The sequence below is a fragment of the Vombatus ursinus genome, unplaced genomic scaffold (genome assembly GCF_900497805.2).
Source record: "Vombatus ursinus unplaced genomic scaffold, bare-nosed wombat genome assembly UNPS02014941.1, whole genome shotgun sequence".
In the NCBI taxonomy this organism is placed as follows: domain Eukaryota; kingdom Metazoa; phylum Chordata; class Mammalia; order Diprotodontia; family Vombatidae; genus Vombatus; species Vombatus ursinus.
The window spans coordinates 9772616-9798542 of NW_020954719.1; the positions used below are offsets into that span (position 1 = coordinate 9772616).

The 25927-nt window shown below is 46.1% G+C and overlaps 1 protein-coding gene across 2 annotated transcripts in view; it reads left to right on the top strand.

The window, feature by feature from the left end:
• The window catches only part of ACVRL1 (activin A receptor like type 1), a 26393-nt gene extending 466 nt beyond the window's left edge, over positions 1-25927 (top strand). Inside the window, exons 2-10 of one of the 2 annotated variants that reach the window (XM_027844365.1) lie at positions 9346-9412; positions 12090-12347; positions 12787-12989; positions 13353-13452; positions 13974-14120; positions 14852-15127; positions 15926-16123; positions 22894-23024; positions 24572-25927. In XM_027844365.1, coding sequence (XP_027700166.1) covers positions 9370-9412; positions 12090-12347; positions 12787-12989; positions 13353-13452; positions 13974-14120; positions 14852-15127; positions 15926-16123; positions 22894-23024; positions 24572-24706 — 1491 coding nt within the window. In that variant the 5' untranslated portion in view covers positions 9346-9369 and the 3' untranslated portion in view covers positions 24707-25927. Of the gene's footprint in view, positions 1-9200; positions 9413-12089; positions 12348-12786; positions 12990-13352; positions 13453-13973; positions 14121-14851; positions 15128-15925; positions 16124-22893; positions 23025-24571 lie in introns of those variants that run through there. The other variant, XM_027844364.1, reaches the window with a different exon arrangement.

Here is a 25927-nt window from a genome sequence, read left to right on the forward strand (position 1 = left end):
CAGGATGGGATATCCTTATTCCCAGAAAGCCTCAGCCTTATAACTAAAATTCCTACAACTTCCACTCCATAGGCCTAAACCTGTAACCCCTAGCCTATAACTCTTGGTCCCCAACACAGGGGGGTTGTTCAATAGTGTTGTTTAGGTAACCCATAGGCTCTGAAATTCCTAAGATCATCCTTCCTAGTTGTGTTACCTCACTCCCAAATCAGAGACAGCAAAACTACACTTTCTAGATTCCCCTCCCCTGGTTATTTGCACCAAGATTTGATTTGCTGATCTGGGCTTTTCCAGTGAGCAGAGGCCTCCTAAGTTCTAAAGCCTGGTGCTGGGACCGAGCTCTCTCACTGACCATGTTAGTTTCTTGAATCTTTCTCCAACTCTCCTTTCTCCAGACTTGGTGTCACCCATCTGTCCTCTGAATGTCTGGTATCTTCATCGCACCATTTCCCTCACTTTTTTCAGCACTTCTCAATAACGTATCCCAGTTCTAAAGTGTACATAGCCTTTTCTGCATTGATTTAGTTCAACTTAATCTTTAAAGACCTACTTTGTGCAAGGTGCTGAAGGTACAAAGACAAGATATTAATCCTGCTCTTAAGAAGTTTGTGATCTAAATGGGGGAGAGTGGAAGGACAAGTATATAAGCAATTATGATATAAGGGGTGTGAGATAAGCACAAAGGAGAGATCCAGGCAAGGTATCATGAGACACTTAAGGAGGGAATAATTGAAGGAGGCTGAGGGTGGGGATGGGGGGGTGGAAGATGGGGGGTGGGGACAGTGTCAGGGGAGATTTCTTGGAGGATGTGGCTTTGAAAGAAGGGGGATTAAAAGGCTGGAGATAGGAGTAGAAGTATCCTTTTCAGGCATGTGATTAAGACTGCAGGTTCACAGATGAGAGCCAGCAAGTAGAGAATGGGAAGGAGAGTAGTCTCATGAAGGAGAATAGTATGAGACAAAGGCATATTGTAGGCAGAGGTGCCTATTATATAGGAACCAGATTAAAATGCAATTGGGAAATGTTTAACAAAAATACAATACAACATAGATAAAGTTAATTTGTGGTTTTCTAAGTCAATATGCCACCAATAGGGAGCCTTATATATGATTTAGTAGCCCCAGTTCCTATGTGAGTTTGACACCACTTTGCAAAGGACCTTGAATGCTAAAGCCAGGAATTTTTTATTTTATTGGGGAGGTGATGGGAGCTACTGAAAGTTTTAGAGTAAAACAAAATCAGTCATTTTTAGACTGATTACTTCCTGAGGGCCTCAAGGAAGGCTGCAGAATCTCATTAGGAGTTCCTTTCTGTTCCATTGGCTCTAAAGGAGGTTTTCCAAAATATCAAATCCCATGTGTGTGGGCAGAATCAAGTTGGTCTCTACCACAAGTAATGACCCTTTCCTGGACTGGGAGTTCTGGCCTCTTCTTGACCTTTGCCTCAATTAGGTCTTCCCCTAGATTTCAGGGCCCTCCATTGGTTGAACCCACCATCTGACCCCGTAACGTTAACCCCATAGCCACAACCCTCTTATTGCCAAAGGGAGTAAGATGCCTAATAGTCAAGTCCTGACTCTGATACTAACTAGCTTGTGACCTTGGGCAAATTACCCTCTCTCATCCTCAGTGTCCTTATCTTTAAAACAGGCAAGTTGGGGAAGGCTGATCTTGGCCCTAAATTCTACGCTCCTATGGCCCTCCTTCAGAGACAGTCCTTTAGGGGGCCAAAATCTCTGTCTTTCTTCCTCTGGTTCTCCTGTAAATCCATTCCCTGCCATCTTGGGACACTCCCCTTACCCCACTCTCCCTGACCACCTTGGCTTTGTAGACCAACATCCACTGGGTATACTGTCTAGAAGATCATCCTACTCCCTCCCTTTTCATGAAGAGATGAGAATATATGCCTGGTTTGGACAAATTGATCTTCCCCTAAAGGCAGTTTAGGACTCTGCCCAGAGAGGACCATATTATAGGTTCTACTTAGATGAAACATCTGTTTCCTTCTCTTCTATTTAATAATTAACCCTACACAGTGACATGTTGTGCTGTGAGGTTTTCACTTCTCTGACCCAGACACCCTCAGGACAGGGATGATCTGAAGGGAGGAAGAGACATGGGATCATAGTTAGTTATATCCAAGTCTTATGCATTTTACCTTCATAACATCTCCCTTATCTGAGCCTTTCTCTCTGTCACCAAAGCCACCACCCTAGTTAAGGGCTCTCATCATCCCAATATGAGTGCAGCAGCCTTTCAATGAGGCTCTCAGCTTCCAATCTCTTCCTTTCTCCAATCTACCTTTCATAGAGTTTGCAAAACAATCTTCCTAAAGTACAGGTCTTACCCTTGCTCAAAAAGCTCTAGTGGGTCTCTATTTCCTCTGGGATAAATACTAACTCCTCCAACTAGCATTTCAGCCCTCCCCACTCTGGCTCCAACGTGCTTTTGTAGATGGCTCATATTACCCCCTTTCACTCACTGTACACTCAAGCCAAACTGGCCTGCTAGTGTTCCCAAAATTCCATCTGCTGTCTTTGTGCCTTCCCACAAACCTTCCCCCATGTCTGGAATGCATTCCCTCCTCTTCTCTGCCTTTCAGAATCCTTAGCTTCCTTAAGCCAGCCTGGTGTAGTGGATAGAGGGCTGGACTACAATCCTGCCTCAGTACCCTGGGCAAATCATTTCACCTGGGTGGCACCTGATGACCTCAAAAGTCCCTTTCAATTGGAAAAGTTTAGTCTGCCTGAAGGGGTTAATTGGGACTGGATTTAGTTCTTCCATGAACACTCCACAAGCTTCCACAGTGTGCTTTTAGCTACTCAGAGAAGCACCAGGGAACAATGGAAAGATTACTAGAATTTCAGTCATCCCATAAAGATTCTATAAAGCATAGGTGTGCTGGTAATGTTTAACAGCAGGCTTGTGTGTGTGTGTGTGTGTGTGTGTGTGTGTGTGTGTGTTGGGGGTGGGGTAAATGTATTCAGACATACTTTTTAAAGTTTAATCTACATTATTAAATTTCTCCCATCTTTTCTTTTTTTAAAATTAATTTATTTTGAATTATCAACAATCACTTCTACAAACTTTTGAGTTTTAAATTGTTCTCCCCCTCCCTCCCCACCTCCCTCCCCAAGATGGTGCACAATCTGATATAGGCTATACATATACATTGCTATTAAACATGTTTCACATTAGTGATGTTGTAAGAATTAGAACCAATAGGAGGAACCACCAGAAAGAGGAAACAAAACCCATCTTTTTTTTTTCTTTTTGGCAGTTGGGGTTAAATGACTTGCCCAGGGTCACACAGCTAGTAAGTGTCAAGTGTTTGTCTGAGGCTAGATTTGAACTCAGGTCCTCCTGACTTTGGGGCCGGTGCTGTGTCCACCCCATCTTTTCTTAAACCTGAAAATCAACAAAACAATAAATCAAGCCTTGATTTGTAGCATTTGCTAATGCTCATATTGAAAATTTAACAATCTATTCTCTCCAGGGGTACCAGCTGGCTCAGCTCAGGTCCCATTTTTCACAGAAAACCTTTCCAGAGCACCCTAGTCAGTGCACTTCCCATCCTCAAATTCTTTTGTGCTGACTTAATCTGTGTACATTTTGCACTCACAGTATCTTGCACTTAGTAGGTGCTTAATACATTTGATTTGATGATGGGTTTACAAGTAGAAAAAACTTTAGAGAGATTGTCTAGTCTTACTCCCTCATTTTAGGATTCCAGCCCACTGAAAGTTATCAAGCTGCCCAAGGTTTCTGCCTTGGGGCAGGCAAAAGAACAGTCAGGCTCTTCAACCCCCAAGACTCAGAACTCTAACCTCTAATCATAAAACTGATATTACAGGAAGCTATAGGCCTTGTCTGATCTGATCCTTCCAAAAACAAACCTTTGAAGTGCCTTATCTCCATTTTACGAAGAAATCTTAGGCTCAGAAAGATTCGGCTTCTTACCCACTGTCTAAGTATCTGAATCAAGTTTCAAACCCCAGCCTTCTGAATGGAAGTGCAGTAGTCTTTCTACTATTCCCTGGTGCTTCTGATAAAAGCACAAAGAGATTGGGGAGACTGGGGGGTGCGGTGTCATCATGGAAGACCTAGATCCAACCCCCGTTTACCCATTCAGGCAGACTAAAACTGTAGGTGGGTGGGCTTATGATTGTTTAGCGGTATGAAGCATTTTTAAAAAATCTTCTCAAGGTCTAAAGTTGAAGTCCCAGGGGTGGGAAGAAGAGGGGTTTGGAATTTGGCTGTTATAAAAGGATTAGACATTCAGGCCTGGCCTTGTCTGGTCCGTTTCAGTTATATAGTCTCTGAAATATAGCCTTTTCCTGTTTAGCTTTTGGCATAAGACCAATCTGAGTTTGGTAGCCTGCTTTTGAGATCCACTTCAAATCCCCTTGCCCAAGTCTCCTATCCCCAGGATCGTAATATCCCTCCCCCTCCCAACCTGTTGTGGCTCAAATGAGATAATAGATGAAAAGCACTTTGTGAATCTTCAAGTGCTATGTAAATGCAAGGTATTATTATTGTTCATTATAATTATTTCCTTATTTTCATTAGCCTCAAATCTAGTGTTGACTTTATTCTCTGAGCCTTCTACTGCATTCCTGCTGAGCTCAAGCTTGTTTATAGAGCAATACAGAAGTGTGCTGGTAAATATTTAACAACCAGGCTAGGGGGAGAGGGAAAAGGGGAAAACACAGGTTATGGAAGAATAGTGCTTTCAGATTTATAAAATTTTTCTCACTACAACACCTAGACAAGAGTAGTGCATAATACGGCTATCATCATTTTACAGCTGAGGAAAGTAGGCCTCAGAAGAGGAAAATGACTTGCCCAGACTCATGTAGCCAATAGTTGTTAAGGTCAGCATCTTAACCTAGGGCTTCTGACTCCAAGTCTAGTATTTTTTCCACTGAGAACATCTAATAACATTCACCCTCAGGAACCTTTTTTGGGCAGTTTTAGCAGCTTCTATATACGTGTGCATGGGTGTGTACCCTCCCATACAAGCACGCATATGGCTCAAGTGCACATACACACACACACACACATATGCAGGTAAAACACACAGAGATACACCCACAGCCATTTACATATCCACACACATCCTAATACCACTATCAGGCTATATCCCACTTCCGGGCTTAACACTCCCACCTCCATTCCTAATCTTTCCTTGAAGATTTTGTTCACCTGCTGAGTCCCAGCTCTGCATTTACTAGCTGGGGTCTGTAAGTGACTTCCCTTCTCTAATTATATATAACTATCCCCCTGGAAAACAAGAGAGTTTGGCTAGGTGACATCTAAGGTTCTTTTGGCTCTAACAATCTATGGCTCTGTCTTCACCCAGACTCCCCTCCACCTCCCCAGCTGTCCCTATAGAAAGGCCCCAATCATGGGGTAATAGCACCCACCCCAGGTAGATGATAGCCCTCCTCTTCTGGGTGAGAGTCCCTTGGTTGAAGGCCTTAAAGCTGTCCCACCCTCCACCCCACCTTAAGGCTATTCTCAGAGTGTAGTGATAAGAAAAGGGAGGTCTGGGAAACATAACTGAAAATGAAGGTACAGCTCTAGGTTCCATTTCCTCCTTCAGCTGCCGGCCTGAGGTGGGGGTGGGGTGAGGCCAGGAGGAATCAGAGGACCCCTGCACAACCAGGAAGGCTGGAACTGCTCCCAGTGTGGGGAGTGCTTGCTGCATTCAGGGTTATCCAGCCTCACTTCATTCTCCATGCAGAAGGACCTTTCTTTTCCTACAGAGGAAATCCTCTCCTGTTGCTTGGGACCCTTAGGTCACTTCCCAGGACACACCTGGACCTCCCTCAAAGAAAGTCTTTCTCCCTGTTGAATCTCCATCCCTCCCAGGACACACCTGGACCTCCCTCAAAGAAAGTCTTTCTCCCTGTTGAATCTCCATCCCTCTTACTGCAGTCTCAGTCCATAATTATAACTCATCATGCATTGCTTTGTATAGTTTTCAATAAGATCTCATTCATGCCCTTAGCTAAGAGACATTGCGGTATAGTTAGTGTAAAGATTACTGGTTTTGGAGTCAGAGAACCTGGGGTCAAATCCTGGCTCTGCTTCTTACTGGCCCATCCCTCTACCACTCTGGGCCTCAGTTTCCTCATCTATAAATTGTTGGGATTGGAATAGGTAGTTGGTAAAGTCCTTTCCAGATCTCTCTCCTATGACTTAACAACTCTGTGAGGCAGTTGGAGTATTGTCTCCATTTTAACAGATGATGGCAGGGAGGCCAAGAGATAATGACAAAGCTGGTCAGTCAGTCAACAATCAATCAATCAGTCAACCATTAAACATTTATTAGGGCTTACTATAAACCAGACACAGTGCTACATGCAGGGGATACAAAGAGAGGGAAAAGACAGTCTCTGCCCTCAAGGAATTTACAATCTAATTGGAGAGATAACAAGCTAACAAGTATATACAAAGGCAGCTATTGTTGGAGCTATATATATAAGATAAAAAGGGAATAATTAACTGATGGGGAAAGCACTGGAATTAAGAAGAGTTGGGGAAGACTTCCAGTAGAGGGTGGGATTTTAGTTGAGACTTAAGGGGAAACAAGCATTTATTAAGGGCCTACTATGTGCTAGAGTTATTGAATGACTAGCCAGGGTAAGAATCCTAGTCTCCACTGTACCATCTTGTTGTCATTGTTGTTCAGTTGTTTTCAGTCATGTCTGACTCTTTGTGACCCCATTTGAGGTTTTCTTGGAAGAGATACTGGAGTGGTTTGCCATTTCCTCCTCCAGCACATTTTACAGATGAGGAAACTGAAGCAAACAAGGTTAAGTGACTTGCCCAGGGTCACACAGCTAATAAGTGTCTGAGGCCAGATTTGAACTGAGGAAGTTGAGTCTTCCTGACTCTGGGTCCAGCACACTCTATCCACTGAACGACCTAGCTGTGCATTGATTCCATTGATATACCATAAATATTGTCTAGCCATTTCCCAATAGGTGGGCACCCCCCTTTATTTCCATTTATTTGTTGCTGTAATAAGGACAACTATAAAAAATTCTGTATATACGAGTCCTCTTTCTTTATTATATTTTGTTGGGTCATAGACCTGGTATCCTAGATCCTAATGCATTAGAGGGTAGTCATAGGTTAGTGACTTTTCAGACGCCATTCCAACTTGCTTTCCAGACTCGCTGGACCAACTCATAGTTGCACCAACAATATATCAAGGTGCCTGTTTTTTGTTGTTGTTTGTTTGTTTTGAGGCAATGGGGTTAAATAATGAAATGAAAGCAGCTCAGAGGTTCTACCTCAGTCCAATCAGATTGTCAAGGATGACAAAAGAGGAAAACAACAAATGTTGGAGGGGCTGATAGGAAAAAGAAGTACCCTAGGGGCAGCTACATGGTACAGTGGATAGTTCATTGGCCCTGGAGTCAGAAGGACCTAAGTTCAAAACCGGCCTCAGATATTTGACACTAGCTGTATGACCCGGGGCAAGTCTGATTGGACTGAGGTAGAACCTCTGAGCTGCTTTCATTTCATTATATGGGATATCAAATATTGGGGCATTTTATCATATGGTTGTTAACTGCTTGGATTTCTTCCTTTGTAAAATGTTCATTCACATCCTTTGATCAGTTTCTATAGAGGAATGGCTTTCGACCTTGAGCCTTTGACAAGTGAGAACTGGGATAGTTTCTGAATTGGGAGGGGATGGCAAGTTAGAATCTGGGCTAGGGACTTCAGGTTACAACATGCTCCACCACTCTTGTTCCCTTCGACCCCCTAGCCAGCCGGGGTCACACTGTTTCACTTCTCTCTCCCTTAGCAAGGGCCACCCCCCTTTCCTCTCGTCTCTTTTCAGAAGTAAAGAAGCTATTTCTAAAGGAGAGAGAAGTCAGGGGAGGGCATCCAGAGAAGGGTACACCTTAACTCTCAGCAGCCAGGTGGCTGAGGTGAGCTAGGAGTAGGACCAGGTATGGTTTCCTTTCAAGACTCATACTTCTGACGTTGGCTACCTATCTTGGGCAAATCACTTCAACTCCCTAAGTTCCTCCAATTGTAAAATGAAGATGGACCCTGAGGTGCATGTCCAGATTTAGGATCTTAGGGTCCTCTGACCTGGAAGGTCCCCAGAAGGCCCAGCCCCTGGTTTCTCACCCTACTTTATAGGATCATATGATTGAAAGCTGGAAGAGACTTTAGCGGTCATGAAATCCAACATCCTCTTTTTCCACGTGAGGAAATGGAGGCCTAAAGAGCTTTCTCAAGATCACCCAGGTAGTAACTAGCAGTTGAGATTTAAACCCAGGTCCTTTGCTATTTTCATTGCATATAAAAGGGATTGAAGGGAAAGTCGGAAGATCTTGTGGTGTGACTTTGGTCAAATCACTTCCCTGCCTCTCTGGGCCTCAGTTTCCTTTCTTATCAAATGAAGAATTAGACTAGATGGTCTGTAGGGTTTTTCTCACTCTAATGTTCGTTCGCAATGAGTGGGAGTGGGCATAGCTGGCCCCAGGCCTACCTCGGACTCCAGTGACCTTGTCCATCCTAGGAATGTGGCTACAGCGCCTTCCCCCACCCCCAAGTGCTTTCGTGACTCCTCTGCGCTCTATCCAGACCCCAATCTAAACAATCTTGATTCCTGTTCCCAGTCTGGCGGGACGGTGAATGGCAGGAAGTGGAGACGGTCGCCTGTTTATGCTTCGGGCCGCCAGGGCTGGGAGTGGTGGGGAAGAAGGTGGTACTGGGGCAGGGGGAAAGCAAGGGTAGATGACCAGGCAAGGGGCAAAGGAAAGGGGCCGAAAAGGGATGCTTGAAAAGCAGTAAGGGAATCAGGCAGGGTAAACAGGGGAGTAGGAACACAGGACAGGAGAAAAGTGGGGCCAAGGAGAACCAGGAAAAGACTTTTGTACACCCCGGAATGCACTGATTCGCAATCTTACCAGGCTCTGCTGTAGACTCAGTGACCGGGGCACAAGAGGATCGGGTGCTTTCATAACCCTGAATCACTGATACTCCATCTCCTCTCCCCTTACCCCTCCCCCTACACACACCCTTTACTTCTCCGGGCGGTTTGGTTTCCACTGGGGAAGTTGGCCCGGACTTCCCTTACAAAGCCACTCCCCAGAGTGAGTTACATGGGAAGGGAGGAGGACACCCCCCTCCATGCAAAAAAAAAAAACCCAAAAACAAAACCCAACAAAACTCAACACTCAACACTCACAAGTCCCAGGGATTCTGAGTGGAAAGGGCATTTTAGGGAGCTACATGTAGGACTGGATATAGGGTCAGTGTCTGAGGCTCCCGGAGGAGATCTCACCACCCTTCTTTCCTATTCCCCCTCTAGGAGGACTCCCTGAGTCCCTCTGGGATGGACGGACTCGTGCTGCTGCTGGCTCTGGGCCTGGCTGATGGTGAGTTGTTAGGAGGTGGGGGAGTAGGACCTTGAAACCCGTCCAGGCCTGGGGCAGAGAGGAGGACTGGAGAGAGGGGCTGGGAGCTTCTAAAGGGAGATAGGGATGCTGCTCCAGCTTTGTTTTGGTGTCTGGGCTGGATTTGGGGGATTAAGGGCGGGGAAGAAAGAACCTCTTGTAGGAATTATGAAGGGGTAGCCAAAAAAGGAGGGACAGGTGGACAGGTGACTGAGAGAGGAGAGAAAAAGGATGAATGATAAAGCAGAGGTATAAAGAAATGCCCAAAAATGCCTGAGAAAGAAAAGGAGATAGTCCTCACAGCTGAACCCCAGGCCACCCTTTCGTTAGTTTCTAATAAACCATCGGATCCAGTGAAATTAATAATATCTCTCTCTTATAGCCGTCACCGGCCTCACCTGGGCTAAGGCAGGGTTGTGACTAAGGGTGCTAATAACCTTTGTAAACTTAGAATTCAAGGCAGAAGGGAGCTTAAAGACCATCCAGTCATAGAATCACAGAATTTTAGGTCTCAAAGATATTGGCTGGTTAAGTCTCTCATTTTTTAGCTAATAATAACAGCTCATATGAGAGTCCAAAAGACCTGGGTTCAAGTCCTACTTCTAACACACGCTTACTGTGTGACCCTGGGCATCTCGTGAAATCTCAAGGTGCTCCCAGATAACTCTTTAAGGCTCAAAATTGAAGAACAGGTATAGGTCTGCATGGGTAGAACCAGTTTCCTCACTGGATTGCCTTTTGCCGATGAAATCAAAGGTCTCCTCCACCAAAAACAACTCACATTTTTATGGAGCTTTAAGGTTTGAAAAACACTTTCCTCACAACACCACAATATCTCTTTGAAGTAGTTAGTGCAAATATTATTTATCCCGTTTTACAGATTAACGAAGTCAAGGCTCATAGTAGGGAGGTCACATAGCAACAGAGGCAGGATTAGAACCCGGGTCTCCTGCCTCCGAGGTCTCTACTCACTTTACAATCTTGCTGCCTGGCTGAGCTTGTATCTTGTTTGTTGTGTCTTTCTTTCTTTTGTTTTTTTAAGGCGATTGGGGTTAAGTGACTTGCCCAGGGTCACACAGCTAGTAAGTGTCAAGTGTTTGATTTGAGGCCAGATTTAAACTCAGGTCCTCCTGACTTCAGGGCCGGTGCTCCGTCCACTGCACTACCTAGCTGCCCTGTTGTGTCTTTCTATAATCTGTACATTTTGATTTTTACTGTTTCTCAATTTGATTCTGAGAGGAAGTATTTTTGTTCCTTGCCGTGCCAAGCCCTGGAGGTAATTTTAGATACCCTAGTGGCCAGAAAAGGGCTAGAATCGGTTACCAGAGACTCCAGTGAAGGAGGGGGCTTGAGGTTTATTAGATACTGAGTAAACCATCACAAAGAGTAGCCTGGGGCTCAGTTGTGAGTACAGGACCACATTCCCTCTAGATCCATCTTTACAATTAGAAATAAAATCGGTGGGAGAGATGGTGGTGGAGGAGACCTGACAGAGGGAGTAGATGAGAGGGGTAGCAGTGGAGGAGGCTTGGAATAGAATAAATGAGTGAATGAAATGTATAGGAAATGGTGGAGTAGCAGAATATGAGGAAATGAGTAGACAAGAAGGAAATAATGGAAGCCAAGGGCACAAATGTGGGAAAGAAGTAAGAGTAAGGCTATGGCCCTCTCTCAGGATTCCTCACCCTTTTCTGCTTGCCACTTAATCCAGACTTAATCCCATGGTAGGGGGCTGCAGTGGCAAAGTTGTTTGGTCTAATTGTTGTGAACAGCTTTTTTTTTTCTTTTGTGAGGCAATTGGGGTGAAGTGACTTACCCAGAGTCACACAGCTAGTGAGTGTTATGTGTCTGAGGCCAGATTTGAACTCAGGTCCTCCTGACTCCAGGACTGGTACTCTATCCACTGTGCCACCTAGCTTCCCCTGGGAACATCTTTAATCACAGCTCTTGGTCTCTTGTTTGGGACTTCTGGGGAAAGAGTGTCAAGAAGGGGTGAGTTATGAGAGCTCTGAAGGCCTGGGTGGGACCAGCAGAGCTTGGTGGTGGTGGTAGTAGTGAAGCAAAGGTGCCATTCATTCCTTTCTCTCCTTCCCCTACCCTCTCCAGGATTGTGCTGGGAATATTAAGCTAAATGTAATGGAGTTGGTTGGTAAGTGGGGATAGGAGAAACCCTTAAAAGCCTAAGGTAGGAGCTAAATTGATAAAAGCCAGAGACTCAGAACAGTGACTGACTCGGAGACTTGAGGGCATCCATGATACAATAGAAAGAATGTGGGAGCTGGAGTTAGAGGATCTGGGTGCAAATCTTGACTCAACCACTCTGTTCTTGTGGCTGGGTGAGTCAGTCTGCTTCTTTGGGCCTCATTTCTCTCTTCTGTATAATGGGGGTCGGTAAGGCTATATTGCCTTCCAAGGTCCTTTCAAGCTATAAATGCATGGATATATGAAATGGCCTATCTTGGGGCTACAAGTCAAGGATACAAGGTGTATTGCTAGAAATGCATTACAATAGGGCAGCCCTTGTTGGAGCTGTTGGCTCTGAGCCCCTCTGCTATGGGAGCCTGGGTACAGTTTCAAGGGTGTGTGTCTTGGAGTCTCCCATGTTGGGAGTTGAGATTCCAAGTCCCTGAGTTGGCCTTTCTGTCTTTCTGTCTGTCAGGTGGTTCTGCACTGTCCTCAACCAACTCACTCTTGACCTGTGCCTGCGAGAACTTCGACTGCAAGGGGTCTTCAACCTGTCGGGGGTCTTGGTGCACTGTATGGCTGATAAAGGAGCTGGGGGAACAACCCCGGGAGATTCGGGGCTGCAGTAACCACCACCACCACGAGACGTGCCTGGGACTGCCCACTGAGGCCTTTGCCCAGTACTGCTGCTACCAGCCTCTCTGCAACCTCAACATCTCCCTGAAGCTAGCAAGTGCGGGTCTCTTCTGCCCACAACCCTGGGCATTAATGCCCTTCCCACCCAGCTAGCATCTCTGTTCCCCCTGACCTGCTTGCCCCTGCATATACCACACTCTGTCCATCCTTGTAACTCAGTCTTGAGCTTCTGGCCTATTCAGTCCTGATCCACCAGTCCAAAAACTCCCACCTTCACTGGTTTCTAAGGGTCCCCTGGGAGAGGGAAGGAGGTAGGTCACCCACCCTAGTTCTCCCTCCATCTTGGGCTGGGGATCAGGTGTATTTCCCTTCCTAAGAGATAAAATAAGTCTTACAATCCAGTTTATCTACGTCCGATTTGGGCTTCCCAGAGCCCAGCGGACAGAGGATCAGAATGGAGTAGGGTCTCGACTGGTCCCCTGGGGAATGAGTTCCTTACAGAAAGTGGATCTCAGTTATTTCTCCACTTCCACCAGCCCCACCAGAGGATCCCCATCGAACTAACCATCTGCCACTGATCTTGGGCCCTGGGATAGCTGTGCTGGTCCTCCTGGGGCTGGGGGCCCTGGGCCTTTGGCACCTCCGTCGGAGGCGTGAGAAACAGAGAGCCTTGCACAGTGACCTGGGAGAATCCAGCCTCATCCTGAAGGCATCGGAGCTGGGGGACAGCACACTGGGGGTGAGGGCCTCAGAGTTTCAGGGACGTGCAGAGAAGGGGAGAGGGTGTCAGTGAAGGAAGCACAGAGATAGCGAGACAAGAAGAAAGAAGCAGAGAAAGAAGCGGTTGGAGATACTGACAAAGCAAGAAAGAGGCAGAGGACGCAGAGAGATTGACAAAGAGAGGGAGAGGGTGAGATAAGAATCCCACAGATGCAAAGACAGATAGAGAAGGGGGGAAAGACAATCAGACATACAGAGAGACAGAGAGCTATGTGCTTTCCAGCCCATCAGGAGCCCAAACTTGGCTGGAGACTCCTAGAAAAGGAAAAAGGTGGGAAGGCAGGGAAGCTCTCCTCTTACACTTTTTCCTTGATGACCCCAGGACCTTTTGGACAGTGACTGTACCACAGGCAGTGGTTCTGGCCTCCCCTTCCTGGTCCAGAGGACAGTGGCTCGGCAGATTGCTCTGGTGGAGTGTGTGGGTGAGCTGGGGAGAGGGGAAGGAATTAAATAAGGACTTATGTTCATGGGGGCAGGAAATAAGGGAAAGGCTGCCCTGTATTTTAGGTGGGAAAGAGAGAAAAGTGAGAGAGGGGCCATCCTATGGAGAGAGGGAGGAACAAAAGAGGTCACCCTGTGTGGGGGTGGGGTAGGAAGAGGAGAAATAGAGAAAGAGAAAGGGTAAGGGGAAAGGAGGGAAGTAAGAGAGGGGGTCATCCTTTGGGGAGAGGGGAGGTAAGGGGCCATCTTATACGTTGCAGGAAAGAAGGGAGGCAAGAGAGGGGCCACCTTGTGGGTGTTGGGGGGAGCAGGATGAGGAGATTAAGAGGCTAGGGATAGACTCTGAGATTGGTTTAAGATCTGAAATATAGCCGGAGTTGGGTCATGTAGATGGTCAGAGTTGGGACACTGGATAGGCATCTGGGTAAGGGTCTGTGCAAGGGAGGGGCTGCCCTATGTCTGAGACTCTCCCATCCCACCCTTCCTCTCACCTCTCCCACAGGCAAGGGCCGCTATGGTGAAGTGTGGAGGGGCCTGTGGCATGGTGAGAGTGTGGCTGTCAAAATCTTCTCCTCTAGGGACGAGCAGTCCTGGTTCCGGGAGACTGAAATCTACAACACAGTGCTACTCAGACATGACAATGTTCTTGGTGAGCAGACTGGGCCAGCCCTAGCACCACCTCCTCAACACACACACACACACACACACACAATATACACATGTGCACACACGTGCACACATACACATGGGCACACACACATACACATTGCATCTATAATGGAGCAGAAAAAACACTACCCAGTCTTGGAAGAGCTGAGCTCTGATGCCATCTGTTTGTTGTGGTTGTTCAGTTGTTTTTCAGTCATGTCTGACTCCTCATGACCCCATTTGGGGTTTTCTTGGCAAAGATACTGGAGTGGTTTGCCACGTTCTTCTCTAGGTCATTTTTACAGATGAGGAAACTGAGGCAAACACGGTTAAATGACTTGCCCAGAGCCACACAGCTAGTAAGTTCTGAGGCCATATTTGAACTCCAGAAGATGAATCTTCCTGACTTGAGGCCCAGCACTCTATCCACTGCAACACGTAGCTGCCCTTAGCTGTTTGTAACTCTGGGCAAAATACTTAACTCTCTAGACCTAGTTCCATCATGCGTACGGTAGAGATAAATCCTTGCACTGCTCACCTGTAAGGGCTGTTGTGAGGATGCCACTTTGGCAGTCTTGAGTACCATAGACATGTGGGTGATTAGCGTTAGGAACCCCATAAAGGTCAACCACCCGCTTGCTTTGAATCTCGAGGTAGAAGAGGTAACCTCCAAAGCCTAACCCCGTCCTCATCACTGCTCAGTTGTGACACTGACTCCCCTCTGCCCCCTAGGCTTCATTGCTTCTGACATGACATCCCGCAACTCCAGCACCCAGCTGTGGCTGATCACCCACTACCATGAGCACGGCTCCTTGTACGACTTCCTGCAGCGGCAGCCGCTGGACCGAGGGCTGGCCCTGAGGCTGGCCCACTCCATTGCCTGCGGCCTGGCCCACCTTCACGTAGAGATCTTTGGAACCCAGGGCAAGCCAGCCATCGCCCACCGGGACCTGAAGAGCCGCAACGTCCTGGTCAAGAGCAACCTCCAGTGTTGCATAGCGGACCTGGGTGAGGAGTCTGTGGGAATGAGACCAGGCTGCTGATGGGTCGGTGAAGGGGCTGGGCCTGGCCCACTCCCGGGAGGGGAGGGCTGGCCCCAGTAATTTGGGTCTGGGTTGTCCTGCAGAAAGGGAGACAGGCAAGCGAAAGGAGGGGTTCTCTCTGCCTCTTTTCTGTTTGTTTCTGCCTCTTCTGTGATTCAGTCCCTGCGTGTCTCAGCCTTTCGTAGTCTGCAGAGGCAGTCAGCCTCATTAGGAGCTCAGGCTAAGAGTCACGAGACCTGGATTCTAGTCCCATTTTTGGCATGTACTAGTGCTGGGCAAGTTGTTTAACTGCTCTGGGCTTAGTTTCCTCATCTGCCAGATGGTCACGATGATGCCGGGGTTATTGTATGGGAAATGCTTCATAACACCTTACGTGCTTTAGAAACCTGGGTGTTTACCATATGGCAGACATTGGGCTGGGACATGGGAATACAAAGGCCAGGAGCTGTATTATCTCGTGGGATTCTGTGGGATAATCTCAGTTAAAGTCACTTTGAAAAGTTGTAAGAGTGAGATGTTATCATTCTCCCTTCTCTTCCTGTGTGTCTCTGTGTGAGTGTGGGTTTGTGTGATTCCATCTTCATTTCTCAGTTTTTATCTCTATTTTTTTCTCTCTGACCTTCCCTCTTCTCCCCTGTCTTCTCCCCGATTTTCCCTTCTGGGCCCTAGGCCTTGGGGAATGCTCTGACAAGGAGAAACTCTGGGTGGCACATTGGGGTCATGGGACCCAGAGCCCCAGATCATGAGGCACTGGTACCCACAGGCCTGGCAGTAATGCACTCCCAAGGTAGTGATTCCCTGGACATTGGCAACAACCCTCGGGTGGGCACCAAGAGGTACATGGCGCCAGAAGTATTGGATGAGCAGGTTCGCACTGACTGCTTTGAATCCTACAAGTGGACAGACATCTGGGCCTTCGGTCTGGTGCTGTGGGAGATAGCACGCCGGACCATAGTGAATGGTGAGTGATATTTTGTTTTACCTTGACCAGGGCATCCTTCTCCCTGGCCTACTGATGGACTGATGGACTGACTTCCCTTCTTAGTGTCCAGCTTAATCTTCAGTGCCAGAGGATGGAGGGATTGGCAGGTGGGATACAGTTTCAGTGGAATGATATCTATGTGGGGTGTCTGTGGTGCTGCTTTGGAAAAAGCACCGGCTCTTGGCAGAGAGAAAGTAGATTATAAATGCAAAATGTCAGATATGGCCAATGTATTGATTTGGTCTTCATTTCTTTATTACAAGAGTGACAGCTATCTATGAAAAAGAGAATCAAAGGAACATTTTCTTAAAAAGGAGCTTAGACTTCTGAAGTCTGAAGATCTGGGTTGAATCCAGGCTAAGCTTAGGTGATTACTACCTGTGCAGTTTTGGCTAAATCACTTAACCACTCCCACTTTGGCTATTACACTGGTACTGTCTGTTACAGGGTTCTTGTGAAGAAATCAATTTGTAAATCTTTAAAGTGCTATAGAAATGTGAGCTATTATTATTCCTATCATTTTCATCCCCCTTTTTTATGGGGCCCAGATGGAAACAGTCCTAGGACTCTTGCTATCCTACTTTATAGTTAATGTTCTACATGACTCAAGGGAACTTTCTGGAGCTGAGTAAAAGTATTCAGATATTAGTTCATCCTTTGTAAGCTAACGGAAAGCATCATCCCAGTAGCAGAGAAGATGATAGGGATGGTGCACCTACATGATGTTATCTCTTCTGTTAGGCCTCTACAGTTATCCCTTCCACATCGTGACTTTCCCCATCATGGTTTGTAAACACCTCATAAAAGAAAAAGAAAAAAAAAATTCAGACTTCTTCTCTGATATGGAGAGCCAAAAAATTTTATACAGATTTTCTAGATTGAGGGGGTGCTGCGCCCTCTAGCCCCCACAATGTGGAAAGGATAACTGTACATTGTAAAAGCTTTTTATTTAGGGAAGTTTGGAGAGTTAGGACAGAGATATCTAGTAAAATGTCGTTCTTAGGTTTGTTTTTTTTTTCATGGATCAATGGTATGTCTAGGCAATTGTGGGCAATAGTTTGGTTTGTGGTAATGGTCCCAGATTGGTCCAGTTTCTTAGTTGAATTCTCCAGAATATTTTGGAGTCTGTATTTATAGAATATGGATTCATCATCTGAAAGCCCATTAAAGACAGCAAGTTGATGTATAATTCTAGCCACCAAGTTCTCTTACTAGGTATTCAATAGGTGCTAAACTGTTTGTCTGCAGTGATGTGTTGCATAGTTTCTACTATTACCTTAAATGATACTACTATTAGTGAGAGGCAATGTGGCATATTGGATAGAAAACTTCTTCTTGAGGCTAAGAAGACCTGGGTTCAGGTCCTGCCTCTGATACATACAAGCTGTGTGACCCTGGGCAAGTCATTTAACATTTGCCTTTACAAATTGTGGAGAAGGTGCTGACCAGCATTGGTAGGGGGAGTTTCTTCTCTGGAAGTTTCCTATACTAATAAAATTATAGGTCTAGTCCTCTTCTCATTATTATCATCATTATTATCATGACTTCCTTTTTTTTTTTTTTTGAGGCAATTGGGGTTAAGTGACTTGCCCAGGGTCACACAGCTAGTGTCTGAGGCCAGATTTGAACTCAGGTCCTCCTGACTCCAGGGCTGGTGCTCTATCCATTGAGACATGTAGCTGCCCATGTTGAGACTTCTTTTTTTGGTGAGGCAATTGGGGTTAAATGACTTGCCCAAGGTCACACAGCTAGTAAGTGTCAAATGTTTGGTCTGAGGCTGAATGTGAACTCAGGTCCTCCTGACTTCAGGGCCAGTGCTCTATCCACTGCGCCACCTAGCTGCCCCTCATGTTGAGACTTCTTAAGAGATATTCAAGCTGACTTGCTGATGGGTTTTGGCACCTGGTTGCGTCTACCTTGGTCATGAGTCATCTATGGCCATTGTTGTCTGAGTTCATGAAAACACATATTCCTCTAGATGTCCACGGGCAACTAGATAAATAGACAATAGTAATAATATTGATGATAGTGCCTCAAATTTCTATAGTTTTTTGAGTTTTACAAAGTGCTTTTCTCACAATGACACTGTGAAGTAACTTGGAAAAGCATTATCCCCTTTTTAATAATAGCCAACATTTATATAGCACTTTGCAAGTATTAACTCGTCCTCATAATCACCCTGGGAGGTAGGTGATTTATTATACTCGTTTTAAAGTTGAGAAACTGAGTTAAATAGAAGTTAAGTGACTTGCCCAGGGTCACATAACTAGCATCTGAGACTGGATTTAAACTCAGTTCTTTCTCACTCAAAGGCCAGTGCTCTATCCACTGTGCCACATGACTGCCATCTTTATAGATGATAAAGCTGTCAGAGACAAGCTATTACTTGTCTATAGTAACAGAACTACTGAATAGCAGAGCCTGGATTCAACTAAGTTTTTTTTTTGCCTCAAAGTCCAATTATCTTTCCATTTCTCCACCAAGATGAACACCGGAGTCGAATGGTCTTGGGAATTACTATTGAGTGGGGGTCTATAGTGTGGGCCTATTAGGAAGTCCTTCTCTCACTGGTATCCCAACGGTCCCAGGATACTTTGCAAATGGGAGGGGTAGCTCCACACTCACCTTAGTGGCTGACGTCTCTCTTAGGGGAAGCATTAGGACTCATGAGATCGGAGGATTTAGAGCTGAAAGGGAATTTAGAAAACAGACCCAACCCTGTATTTTACAAATGAGGAAATTGGAACCCAGGCAGGTTAAAGACTTCAGCACAGTTGCACAGGTCAAACCCAGGCCCTCTGACTCCATTTCCAGTGCTCTTGATACAGCTCTGGTCTGTCTCTTCTGAGTGCCTCCCGAGGATTCACCTGGGATGACTGAAGAGGCTTCTAGGTGGGTGGAAGGAATCAGGGGAGACTCCCTTCCCCAAGACAGAAGCAGGTGAGGGCCTAGAATCCTCAGCCAGCAGAAGGAGTAGAGAAGCCAACTGCTCCTCAGGGCAAGGCAAAGCAAGCTCGTTCAGCTTCACACAGACAGTGTTCATTATAAACACTGTAATCTGGTGTCAGCCCCGGCTCTGATTAAAGGCCCATTAGACATGCTCGGGCCTCGGTGCGGTGCTGATTAGGACACGCAAGCCAGGAGGGGCCTGGTTGGAAGGCAGCCACCTCCAGCGCAGCTGGAGCATGGCCCTAATGGGGATGTGGCCTCTGTGTTCTCGGTCACTGGCTCAGTGCCTGTGATCCAAGAGCTTAGAAGACGGGGTAGGAAGACTGGCTATCTCTACGCCTAGAGCTCCTTCCAGTTTGACCGAAGATTTCCTAAGAGCCCTCTGTGGCTCTATGGGAAGCATTTTCCTTCTTTCATTTTTTTAAAACATGTTTTATTTAGATGCCTTTTGTTTTCATATCACAATCCTTCTTGATATAACCCCAGACATCCCTACCCGAATTGAACTGGACCTTGTAAACACACACATATACTCCCCTACCCCCACCCCACCCTCCACACACAAAATTAAGCAGGAGACCCACTGATGTAGCAACGGCATTGGCCAGAGTATGCACTGTTCCATATCTGTAGTCCTCCACCTCTCATCAGAGAGGAGAGAATCATATTCTTCATCTGTTCCCCAGTTAGTCTGAGTTGGGCTGCCTTTTAATGTCATAATCATCATGTATATAATTTCCTAATTCTGCTTATTTCACCTTGCATCGGGGCTATATTTTCAAATGACTCCATTCCTTGGGCTATGTATCAGGGGAAGATTCCTTTCTTAAATCTACAAGTACAAATCAAACACTTACTGTGTGCCAGACACTATGCTAAGCACTAGGTGGGGGGGATAAGGTTCTTGCCCTCAAGGAGCTTACACTCTAATGGAAAAGGCAACATGTAAATAAATAGATACATACCAGATATAGCCAGAAGAGAGGGGAAGGCTTAAGTGGCTGGGGCAGGGGGGGACCCCCAAAGGCCTCCTGCAGGAGATAGCATGTGAGCTGAATCTTGACAGAAGCCAAAAATGTCAATAAGCAGAGATTAAGAGAGAGAGCATTCCAGACAGGGGCAACAGCCAGTGCCAAGTGGCAGAGATGTAGCGTTGTATACTGGGAGCAGCAGGTCAGCTTAACCCTCTGGGGTTATCTTCCCTTCTGCTCTCGTACGTATCTTGTAGGAACCTATTTATTTTCATGAGGCCGGGGACTCTTGTTGTGGTTTTGCCTTTCTTTGTATCCCTCAGCCCATGGTACATAGTAAGCAATTAAATGCATGCTTATTGATTGGTTGATTTCTTAAAAAGTGGTTTTTATTTTTTTTTATTTTTTTTAAAATATGCCACTAATAAAGATGAAATTAAAGCAATTGTAAGAGTTATTTTGCCCAATTGTATTCGAATAAATTTAACAATTTAAGTGAAATGGAAGAATATTTACAAAAATATAAATTGCCTAGATTAGCGGAAGAGGAAATAGAATATCTAAATTGACCTGTTTTAGAAAAAGAAATTGAACAGGCCATAAATGAGCTTCCTAAGAGAAAAGCACCAGGACCAGATGGAATTACAAGTGAATTCTGTCAAACACTTAAAGATCAACTAATTCCAATAGTAAATAAATTATTTGGAATAATAGATAAAGAAGGGATCCTGACAAATTCCTTTTATGAAACAAATATGATAATGATTCCTAAACCGATTCCTAAAAGGAAGAGTAAAAACAGAGATTTGTTTAAAAAAAAAAAAGTGGTTTTCCCTATTCTATGGTATCACGACTAGACCAAAAAGTGCATGGAGGTAAGTAAAGGGTGAGAAGATTGACACAGGAGGAGGGGCCAGGCTGTGAATAACATTCAATGCCAAACAGTCTTCATATTGATTCCAAAGTTAATAGGGAGCGTGGTCAGACACCTAAGCAACTGTGTGGAGGGTGGATCAGAGTATGTATGGTTGTTGTAGTTCAGTTGTGTCTCATACTCTTCATAACCCCTTTTGAGGTTTTCTTGGCAAAGAGACTGGAGTGGTGTGCCATTTCCTTCTCCAGCTCATTTTACAGATGAGGAAACTGAGGCAAACAGGGTTAAGTGACTTGCCCAGGGTCACACAGCTTGTAAGTGTCTGAGGCCAGATTTGAACTCAGGAAGATGAGTCTTGCTGACTCCAGGCCTAGCAATCGATTCACTGTGCCACCTAACTGCCCTAGAATGCAGGGTAGTAGAAACCAAACTGAACCAGAAGTCTGATATGAATCACGATGGCGTAAGGGAAAGAGCGCTAGATGTAGAGTCAAAGGACCAGAGTTTTAATTCTAACTCTACCTTTACTATTTGTGAGACCTTGAAGCAATTCTCTTTCCTCCCCTGAGTCTGTTTCCTTTAACTGAAAAGTAAAAATAATAATAGCTAGCATTCACATTGTGCTTTAAGGGTTGCAAAGGACTTTACAAATATTATCTCATTTGATCTTCACAACCACCCTGGGAGGCAGGTGTTATTATTATCTCCATTTTACAGATGAAGAAACTGAGGCAGGAAGCAGCTAAATGACTTGCCTAGGGTCACACAGCTACTAAGTACCTGAGGTTAGATTTAAACTCAAGTCTGCTGAACTCCACGTTCTATAGTCTATCCAATGTGCCACCTAGCTCCTGCTAAAATGCAGATAATTATGTTTATATTGCCTACCTCACATGGCTATTGTGGGGAAAGCTTTTTGGATAAGTACAAAGTACATATAAATATCAGTTTATATTTTTGTTGTGTGTGTTTTTCTTTTTTACTTTAAGGTAGGTGAATACAAGATCCCATTGTGTTTAATTTTTTTTTACATTGATTACAAAACAAAGGCATTTGACCAAGCAGAGTAAAATTCAGGCTCAAAAATTCTCCTCCAGCAAGGTGCCTGCAATCCTATCCAACAATCATTTATTAAGTACCTACTATGTGCAAGGCACTGACCAAAAAAAAAAAGTGGTTCCCTGTCCTCAAGGAGCTTCCATTCTCTGGGAAGTGTACAACATACATAATTATGTAAATTACAAGGAAAATTGAGGAGGGAGGGAGGACTGATAGTTTGGAGGATCAGTTGGCAGGTGAGATGAGCCTTGGAGGAAGACAGGTTCTGTGAAGAGGAGAGGAAAAGTCTGTCCTAGGCATGGGTAATGGCTTGTTCAAATGTATGTAGTCAGGAGATGGCATGCTGAATTCAAGGGGAACGAGGAGGGAGAGGTTATTGGGAGAAACTCCTGAAGGAAAGAGAGGTAATGTAAACTGGAAAACAGTTGGCCCTGGCCAGAAGGGCCATCCCTTCTTCAGACACAGGAGTAAAGCAAAAGAGAGGTTTTGAGGATGGAATGAAGGAGGAAAGAGGGACTCCTGGCTGATGGCCTCCATTGTTTCAGTAATGTAAGAAGCAATGAAAAGAGAGCTGGGTTTGGAGGCAGAGGACCTAGGTTTGGAATCTTGGCTCTGGCACTTTCTGCCTATGTGACCCTGGGCGAGTCACTTAACATCTGTGGTCCTCATCATAAAATGAGAAGACTGGACCAGATAACCTCCAAGGTCCTTTCCGGCTCTAAATTGACGATCCACTGATCTCATGTTCACACAGCAGTAAGTAGCACAGCCAGGATGTGAAATAAGGACCTCTTATTTTAAAAACAGTGACCCAGATTGGGGGGTCTTCCCCAGTTCTATACTCCATTTCCCACATGGGGCATGGTGTCACCAGGGTGTCTCTCCCTGCTCCCCAGGCATCGTGGAGGATTACAGACCGCCCTTCTTTGACATGGTCCCCAATGACCCCAGTTTTGAGGAAATGAAAAAGGTGGTTTGTGTCGACCAGCAGACCCCCAACATTCCCAACCGGCTGGCTGCAGATCCGGTGAGTTGGCACCTGCAGAGAGAGACAGAGGGAGGGATGGGCAGAGGAGGAGGAAGAATTCTCAACTCTGAATACTTGCAGATCCAGCTCCAGGGTTGTGAGCGGGGAGTGGGCTAGGGATGGAGTGATGCTGGACAATTCAATGGTCAGGAAGCAGGGCCAGAGGGAGCCATCCTAGACAAGTGAATCAATCCATTGGTACACATCAGGCCAAGTCAATAAGCATTTATTAACCGCCTATTATGTGCCAGGCACTGGCATGTCCATATAGCTTGAATACATATATAGGACATTGGCACATATCTCTTTGCATCTCTCCTATCTCCTATGGCAGATGTCCATTGCTGTAAAGGGAGCCCTAATTTGTCTGAGCTTCTCAGAGCCCTTCATTCTCTACAGAAGAGACGAGAAAGATTTCCCCACTATAGGGCTTTTGGATCATAGAATCTCAATGTTGGGAGGAATCTTGGACATTATCTAGTCTAACTGGCACCTGACTGGTAACCCTTTACAACATCACTGACAAGTGGTCATACAGGCTCCCAGCTTGACGACTTACAGGGAACCCATTAATTTACATAGTGCTTACTATATGCCAGGCACCATGCTAAGTGCTTTACAATTATTATCTCTCGTACCCTCACAACAACTCTGGGAGGCAGGTGCAATTATTATCCCCATTTTACAGATGAGTTGACTAAAGCAAACACAGATGAAGTGACTTGGCCAGGGTCACACAGCTAGCAAGTGTCTGAGGCCAGATTTGAGATCAGGTTGACTCCAGGCCTGGCATTCTTTCACTTTTGGATAGCTCCATACACACAGATACACAGCCCTGGGTAGGTTCTTTGGGACTAACTCCCTCTGGGCTTCCTCTGTTTCTGGGTGGGAAAGGGGTAAGTAGAGCTTGCCTAGCCTTGAATGCATAAGCTGAGTGGCCACACTACTCTTCTCTGGGATCCTAGCCCCAATATGTTTCTCAAAACAGTTGCTGACCTTTGCCCATCCCACCTCCCCACAGGCCAAGGTCTGTGGCACCAGGGGGAGGGCCAGGCTACCTCTGCCCAGCCTGGTAAGACCTTTGGTGAGCACTGCCCCCTGCTTTCCCTCCAGAATCTTATTGTGGCATCTTTGCCTGCAGGGGTCACCCTGCAAAGGACAGAATCCCCAAGAATAGGGGAGAATTGCAATGGGGAATTTTGGTTCTGATATCCTTCTTGCTTCTGTATCTCTTAGAGGGGATTGTAGAGGGAGCAGGATGCAAAGAGCATCTAGAGACAAAATCATGCTTCTCCCGTTGTCTCTCCCCTCCTCTTTCCCCCTTTCTTTCCTTCTGTGCTATTTGTGTTTTTCCTCTCTCTCTCTCTCTCCACTCAATCTGTCTCCTTCCCTTTCTTCCTCCATTTTTATTCCTCTCTACTTCTCTGTTTTTCCCCTCCTCCATTCCACACTTCCTCCCTCTCTTTACCTTTCTCTCTGTAATTTTAATCCCTATGCTTCCTATTTCCCTCTCCCGATCCCTCTTCCTCTCTCTCTCTGCCATCCAGTTCCTTTCAGGTCTGGCACAAACGATGCGAGAATGCTGGTACCCCAACCCTTCGGCCCGCCTCACAGCCCTGCGTATCAAGAAGACCCTACAGAAACTTTGTGCAAACCTAGAGAAGCCCAAAGTGATTCACTAGACGTCTGGTGCCCATACCCGGTGTGCCCTGGGGAGGGCTGTATGGAGCTGTCTGGGTTGGACCTCTCACCACTACAGAGTCTGCTTTCCTTATTATCCAGGATCTTAGGAGGAGAGGAATGGGGAGGGTGGTCCCCTGAGAGGGCAGCTACGGCTGCTGGACTCCACGCCTCCAGCCCCCAGCTCTCCCAGCCAAAAATATTGCTGGGCCTGTAATCTGATGCCAGGGCATCTAGCCCAGTCTGAAGGAACAGTCTCCCTGACGCCTGGCTTTTCCCCACCCCCAACACACCCACACTGACCCCTCCTTCCCCAGGAAGCCTAGATCCCAGCTGGCCCCAGCAGCAGGAGAATACTGCCCTAAGACGGGATCATGTGGAAGCCACCAACACCTAACCGGGTTTAGGGGTAGGGAATTCCCATTCACCCCACCACTCAATTCCCCTGGTGTACAAGTGCACTCACCAACACAGAGACAGAAACCTCATTCTGCTCTGCCTCACCTGTTGCTTGTGCTCTTTGCTATGCCCAGTCCCAGCTTCCCAGGGTCAGCAGAGAGGGTACAAGGTTCCCAAATCCCTTCCAAATGTCACCCTCCTAGATGGTAAGCCTCCTTGTGAACAGTGTGACATCATATGCCCCTGTGCCATGAGGATCTGACCCTACGCACAATGTGTACACCTGTCATCTAGCCACATCAAGGATACCCCTGCCCAATGGGTCCTGTGGACTGAACTGCAAAGTGTCCTCCCCCCTCCCCGACCCTGTGTCCTTGCTCTCCCCAGATGTCATCACTGCACACAGAATACCAATTATGTGGGAAGCCACCTACGGTCACCGAATCCTGCCCGAGTCAATTATCCTTGATCAAGGGGCAACCTCTACCCCAAACCACTTAACCTGGAATTAAACCTCAAATTTTCAAGCTTCTCCAGGGCCAGTGCTGAGCGAGATTGAGGCTGGTGTACTTGTTAGCAAATCGCAGAAAGGTGGTGATGGTATTGAAAGGTCAGAAAAGGCTAGGGCCCAGCCTGAGGGGGCTTCCAAAATACACAGAAGGCTATACTTAGAGCTTTCTGTGTCTAAGTCTAAGGCTCCACCCATCCCCAATATAAATTCATCTTCTTCCCTTGTCCCTTGCCAACACACTCCACTAATAGCTAATAGCTGGTTCTATCTGAGTCCGGGAGGGGACAAAAAAAAAAAAAAAAGAGCCTGCCCA